The sequence below is a fragment of the Triticum aestivum genome, chromosome 6A (genome assembly GCF_018294505.1).
Source record: "Triticum aestivum cultivar Chinese Spring chromosome 6A, IWGSC CS RefSeq v2.1, whole genome shotgun sequence".
Taxonomy (NCBI): Eukaryota; Viridiplantae; Streptophyta; class Magnoliopsida; order Poales; family Poaceae; genus Triticum; species Triticum aestivum.
Genome location: NC_057809.1, coordinates 410,542,024 through 410,548,930, shown reverse-complemented (window position 1 = coordinate 410,548,930; position 6,907 = coordinate 410,542,024). Strand labels below are relative to the sequence as shown.

The 6,907-nt window shown below is 48.5% G+C and overlaps 1 protein-coding gene across 1 annotated transcript; it reads right to left on the bottom strand.

The window, feature by feature from the left end:
* LOC123127680 (pentatricopeptide repeat-containing protein At1g01970) lies at nt 1-3,904 on the bottom strand. The gene is made up of 2 exons (XM_044547463.1): nt 2,844-3,904; nt 1-1,345 (listed from the first exon to the last, which is right to left on the bottom strand). The coding sequence occupies exons 1-2, from the start codon at nt 3,819-3,821 to the stop codon at nt 311-313; spliced, it is 2,013 nt and encodes a 670-aa protein (XP_044403398.1). The 5' UTR covers nt 3,822-3,904; the 3' UTR covers nt 1-310.
* Between the last annotated feature and the right edge of the window lie 3,003 nt (nt 3,905-6,907).

Here is a 6,907-nt window from a genome sequence, read left to right as displayed (position 1 = left end):
TTGCTCCGAGAAAGATAAATAAATCTGTTTCTTGGCACAATCTGGCGATTCAGATTTTACAATGACAAAACATGTTATATGAAATACAAGTGCAAGACCCGATTTATGAGAGCAGAAAATTCATGGCACTAGCACCAGGGGTTCACGCACTCATCAACTTCATCTGAGCTTATGGTCTACAGACCTTAAATAACAACCAAAATTCGCCCGATAATGGGGATCTTTATCACATCAGTTCCTCTGAATAAGCTGTGACGTCGTCGGTGCTACTGCTAGATTTCATACCAGAATCAGTGGCATGACCGGCTAACTACCTGCCAGCCGGGCGACCGACGCCCCTGACCCCGGCCTCGACTGTTGCTGATGGAACAAAGCCACGAGATCTCATCATTTTGAAATATCTGCTTGCATCTTCCGAAAACCCCCCTACCTGAAGGCCTCTTATAATCCTCTCAAACTGATCAGCCTTCAGCAGTCTCTTCTTCTCTTCCAAGATCTTGAGGGATTTGCGGGCTTTCTCTTCCTGGCGTGATTTCGCATACATATCAGCAAGGTAAACATGGATCTCTAGGGGCTCTTCTCCCGCCTTTCTTATCTTCTGTACAAGTTGTTCAGCCTCTTGCACCAACTGCAACGTGGACAGCCAATCCAGCAGGACCAGATTTGTCTTAACTCCAGGTTTAACCCCCTCCTTCTCTAAACTCAGCAGCAACTTCAAAGCCTGGTCCAGCTGGTTCTTCTTCATGAGTGCAGTAATCATACCAGCCAGGCAACGGTCATCTGGTTCATGCCCATTCTTCCTCATCTGTTCAAACGCTTCATATGCATAATCAGGGTTGCCAGCCCGTCCATTTGCTTCTATAAGCAATGTGAAGCACTCCAACGGGGGCTCGATTCCAGCAAATGACATTTTTGTTTTCACCGATTGAGCTCCATCTACTAAGTTACGCTCAGCATATGCCCGCATCACATCCATGTATATTTCCCTGCTGGGTTTCATGGAAAGCTCATCCATTTTCTTTACCAATTTCTCTGCTTGTTTCGGATCTCCAGCGTTAATACAGGCACTAATCATTGATGTAAAGAGTTTCGTATCTGGTTGGAGGCCCTCCTTTTGGATAAAGTCAAACGCCCGCGTGGCTTGTTCAAGATTGCCAGATTTGCTATACATGTGGACTAAGGTGATGGATGTGAGGATATCAGGTGCAATATCCTTCTCTTTCATTTTACCAAGTATCCTTTCTACATCTTGCACGTGAGTTGCTTTAGAGTGAAGATCAATTAACTTGGAGTAATCTCGGATAGTTGCAGCAAATGAATCTTCATCCAAAAGAATTTCAGCAACCTATAAATTGAAACAAAGTGCAAATGTGAGGTATTAGTGCTAAGAATTTCAGCAACCAATAAATTGAAACAAAGTGCACATGAGAAATTATACAAGAGTATTAGTGTTCGCTGAATTAGTGCAGCCCGTGCAGGCATTTGAAACAAAATGTTAACTGGCCAGCTATGCAAAGTAACTAACATCATTACGGCCCTTCAGTAGTTTGATGTAACCATGTACTTGAATGCATAACTCAAGCAATTCTATGCCAAAAATAGAGAAAACAAGGGTAAATTAAGTGAGAGGTTGGACTCTCTGACTGAACTCGACCAGTCATATACATTGTCCATCGCAAACTGAAGTTTCATTTCCATGTAAACTCAGACAATTTTAACTAACTTACAGAAGGCCGAAATAGTAGCAGGCTACTATACTAGACAAAAGCCAGTCAAGAATAACCTTTCATGTCATGGGCCACATGTAATAGAGTTCAAATTTATTATCAAAGCAACTGAGGCTGAAGTTCATCTAAATACCAAAGTTACACAAACCACGAATGCATCATTTGGAGAGCATGGTATCAATCCTTCTGATATCCATAGCAGTATGTTATGATAAAAGTTAGTTGATGGTATCAATCCTTTAAAAGCACTTGCACTTGCCACGTCAAAATCATCATGCCAGGAAATAAATATTCGTAGCAGTACTTCTAAAGCACGTAGCAGTATGTTATGATAAAAGTTAGTGGTTGCATAATTCAGACCATAGAACGTTAACAGTGAGTTATATTTGGGAACAGAAGGAGAGTTGCGTTGATGGACCCACTGTTGACTACTAGACTATTGTTTTCTTGGTCTTCCTAAAGTCACTTACATGGGCTAAACCGCCACATAAAAGCTCGGAGTTTTAAATAGTAAATTGAGGTAGAATCAGATTCCCAAAGTTTACCATGATACAGATATCCTTACTGTCTAAAGCGAGATCAATTCCAAACAGTACATTTCGTCCTAATTATTATCAGTGTGCACATATGGGTCTCCAAGCCATGCCAGAACAACCTGATTATGCCCTTTCCTATCACGATACGGAAAAGCGATAGCAAAAAATCAGTTCTATACTTCAACAATTCTGGGGCTTGTATGTCCCAGACTCCAAGTCCACAAACTAGCCACTCGAAACACAAACATCAGAGGCATAAAAACACTACGTGAACCAAGGAGCAGAACAATTTGTCTGCAAATCACAAAGGCGTAGTCAGATGAAACGATGGAGATCAACCTAGGGAATCCGATGTGTATTATGAAGGCAGATTAGGCATGAAGACATTGTCACCTCAGTGCTATTTTCTGTTTGATGAACGAACTAGTTATGCATGCAGTAAGGCCATTTTGGCACAACAACTACTGAAGCTACAAACACACTATAGAAGAAGGAAACATAGTACTACCTGCAGCAAAACTACTGAACTAACACTAGAGCATAAAGCAACACTAGATTTTATTAGAGTGGAAAATCTGACCTTGAGATACAACTCAACATTGCGGGCCTTAACCCGCTCGAGGAGTGCCATCCAGTCAACGCGCTTTGGTCGGAGCTCCTCCTTCCACTCCTCCATGGCAGGAACTGGGTTGCCTTTCCTCGGCTCAACCGCCAGCAGTTGCTCCTCGGCCTTCTTCGCCTTCCCATCTACAGCCTTGGCCTCCTCTGGCACAAAGTGTGCCTCAGCTTCAGCCGCCCGCTCAGCCACCTCAGCCCACTTTGGGTCTGACAAGTCCAACCCAGAGATCTTGAACTTAACCTCCCCCTTCCTCTGCGGCAACGCGGTTAGCCTCGCCGGCGCGGGTGCGGCAGGGCTATCAGCCGCATCAGCCTGTTGGCGCATGACCTCGAGGCCGCGGTAGAATTCGACCTCCTCGAGCTTCTCGCGGGCCCACTTGAAGCGCAGCTCGCGGAGCATAGCGCCGCGGATGCCTACGTCAACGGCGAACCGCGTCATCTCCTTGACATCGTCGGAGTGGAGGTAGTTACGGAGGTCGGCGCGGACCTGGTCCCGGCGCATGGCCTCGCGCACGGAGGCGCTAACCTCCCACACCGCCGCCCAGAGGTCGTCGCTGAGCTCGACGGTGTCTGGCCCCGGATCGGCTCCGGAGAGGCGGTTGAGGACGGCCTCCGCGATAAGACGAAGCATTTCGTCGAGCACGGGGCGGGTGTGGGTGGGGAAGGCGGCCGCAAGTGTCGGACGGAGCGCGGTGACCAAGCGGGCGAGGAACTCATCAAGGACAGGGTCGGGGGCGGGCTGAGCATGTTCCAAATCAGTGCTCGGGTTCGGGCTCTCTTCGGATTGGAGGATGCGGGAGGCAAAAGGGGGCGGAGCTTGAGGAGGAAGTGCGGAGTCGGCGTGAAGGTGCCGCTGGAGGAGGGGCGGGGCGACCCTGGTGGCGGCCAGGGAGGTGGGGAGACGACGGGCAAGCTTGGAGAGGGAGAGGAGGGCTCTCATGGCAGCCGCCGTCGCGATGGCTGGGAAGAAGGCCTCACCGAGAACCGAGACTAGAGAAAAACCCTACGAAGCGTTTGAGAGAGGGCGAGAAGAGGGCTGCTATAAGATCTACGCTCAATTCGCGCCGTCGAGCTCTCTGATCTGACGGTCATCCGTGCTTGCTGCCCTTGAGTTGCGATCACGACCTACCTCCGGCCAAATTCATTGTTTTGACCCCTTTTGTATAGTTTAGCACGATGTGACCTCAACTGTAAAAAAAAGGAAACGTTTACCTCCGAAGCGCCGGCCGAACCGTTGCGCCGGGCGCGCGCCCTGCGATCGCTCTCAATCGTACGTCCCGCAGGCCACGGGAGCACTCTTCCTCCGAATCGTTTTTTTATCTTCTTCTCCCCCACGACATAACTAGAGCAACCGCTCCTTTCCCTTCATCTCCGGCGCTGCGCGCACAATCAGCCATGGCGCTTTTTGCTGCTACGGCGAGCCACGACGGGGGCTCAGAAGACGGCGAGGATGGAGAAGTCGCGAGGCGGGGGAACTGCAAGAGGGCCACGTGCGGCGCTGGTGCCCGTCAATGGCGCACGACCAGCCATGGCGTGTGACAGCAGGGTGATGCTGGAACCGTTCATACGAAAGCTTCCACTATTCGATTCGAAAGCTTCAACCTGTGGCATAAAAAGCTTCAACCGAGACACCGCAAACTGAAAAGCTACAATCGTCCATAAGAAAGCTGCAATCGTTCATAAGAAAGCTGTTGGGGAACGTAGTAATTTCAAAATTTTCCTACGCACACGCAAGATCATGATGATGCACAGCAACGAGAGGGGAGAGTGTTGTCTACGTACCCACGCAGACCGACTGCGGAAGCGTTGACACAACGTAGAGGAAGTAGTCGTACGTCTTCCCGATCCGACCGATCCAAGCACCGTTACTCCGGCACCTCCGAGTTCTTAGCACACGTACAGCTCGATGACAATCCCCGGGCTCCGATCCAGCAAAGCGTCGGGGAGGAGTTCCGTCAGCACGACGGCGTGGTGACGATCTTGATGTTCTACCGTCGCAGGGCTTCGCCTAAGCACCGCTACAATATGATCGAGGTGGAATATGGTGGCAGGGGGCACCGCACACGGCTAAGGAACGATCTCAAGGATCAACTTGTGTGTCCTAGGGTGCCCCCTGCCTCCGTATATAAAGGAGCCAAGGGGGAGGGGGCGGCCGGCCAAGGAGGGCGCGCCAAGGGAGTCCTACTCCCTCTGGGAGTAGGATTCCCCCCCCCCAATCCTAGTTGGAATAGGATTCCTCGAGGGGGGAAAGAGAGAGAGGGGGCCGGCCACCTCTCCTTGTCCTAATAGGACTAGGGGAGGGGGGAGGCGCGCGGCCCACCTTGGGCTGCCCCTTTCTCCTTTCCACTAAAGCCCACTAAGGCCCATATAGCTCCCGGGGGGTTCCGGTAACCTCCCGGTACTCCGGTAAAATCCCGATTTCACCCGGAACACTTCCGATATCCAAACATAGGCTTCCAATATATCAATCTTTATGTCTCGACCATTTCGAGACTCCTCGTCATGTCCATGATCACATCCGGGACTCCGAACAATCTTCGGTACATCAAAATGCATAAACTCATAATAACTGTCATCGTAACGTTAAGCGTGCGGACCCTACGGTTCGAGAACAATGTAGACATGACCGAGACACGTCTCCGGTCAATAACCAATAGCGGGACCTGGATGCCCATATTGGCTCCTACATATTCTACGAAGATCTTTATCGGTCAGACCGCATAACAACATACGTTGTTCCCTTTGTCATCGGTATGTTACTTGCCCGAGATTCGATCGTCGGTATCCAATACCTAGTTCAATCTCGTTACCGGCAAGTCTCTTTACTCGTTCCGTAATACATCATCCCGCAACTAACTCATTAGTTGCAATGCTTGCAAGGCTTATGTGATGTGCATTACCGAGAGGGCCCAGAGATACCTCTCCGACAATCGGAGTGACAAATCCTATTCTCGAAATACGCCAACCCAACATCTACCATTGGAGACACCTGTAGAGCTCCTTTATAATCACCCAGTTACGTTGTGACGTTTGGTAGCACACAAAGTGTTCCTCCGGCAAACGGGAGTTGCATAATCTCATAGTCATAGGAACATGTATAAGTCATGAAGAAAGCAATAGCAACATACTAAACGATCGGGTGCTAAGCTAATGGAATGGGTCATGTCAATCAGATCATTCAACTAATGATGTGACCTCGTTAATCAAATAACAACACTTTGTTCATGGTTAGGAAACATAACCATCTTTGATTAACGAGCTAGTCAAGTAGAGGCATACTAGTGACACTAAGTTTGTCTATGTATTCACACATGTATTATGTTTCCGGTTAATACAATTCTAGCATGAATAATAAACATTTATCATGATATAAGGAAATAAATAATAACTTTATTATTGCCTCTAGGGCATATTTCCTTCAGTCTCCCACTTGCACTAGAGTCAATAATCTAGATTACACAGTAATGATTCTAACACCCATGGAGCCTTGGTGCTGATCATGTTTTGCTCGTGGAAGAGGCTTAGTCAACGGGTCTGCAACATTCAGATCCGTATGTATCTTGCAAATCTCTATGTCTCCCACCTGGACTAGATCCCGGATGGAATTGAAGCGTCTCTTGATGTGCTTGGTCCTCTTGTGAAATCTGGATTCCTTTGCCAAGGCAATTGCACCAGTATTGTCACAAAAGATTTTCATTGGACCCGATGCACTAGGTATGACACCTAGATCGGATATGAACTCCTTCATCCAGACTCCTTCGTTCGCTGCTTCCGAAGCAGCTATGTACTCCGCTTCACATGTAGATCCCGCTACGACGCTTTGTTTAGAACTGCACCAACTGACAGCTCCACCGTTTAATGTAAACACGTATCCGGTTTGCGATTTAGAATCGTCCGGATCAGTGTCAAAGCTTGCATCAACGTAACCTCTTACGGTGAGCTCTTTGTCACCTCCATATACGAGAAACATATCCTTAGTCCTTTTCAGGTATTTCAGGATGTTCTTGACCGCTGTCCAGTGATCCA

Excerpts from the sequence above, each read along its gene's own strand:
- LOC123127680 (XM_044547463.1), bottom strand. The coding sequence starts at position 3,821 with ATGAGAGCCCTCCTCTCCCTCTCCAAGCTTGCCCGTCGTCTCCCCACC. Across the intron at positions 1,346-2,843 it reads ATGTTGAGTTGTATCTCAAG|GTTGCTGAAATTCTTTTGGA; the intron begins GTCAGATTTTCC and ends TTCAATTTATAG.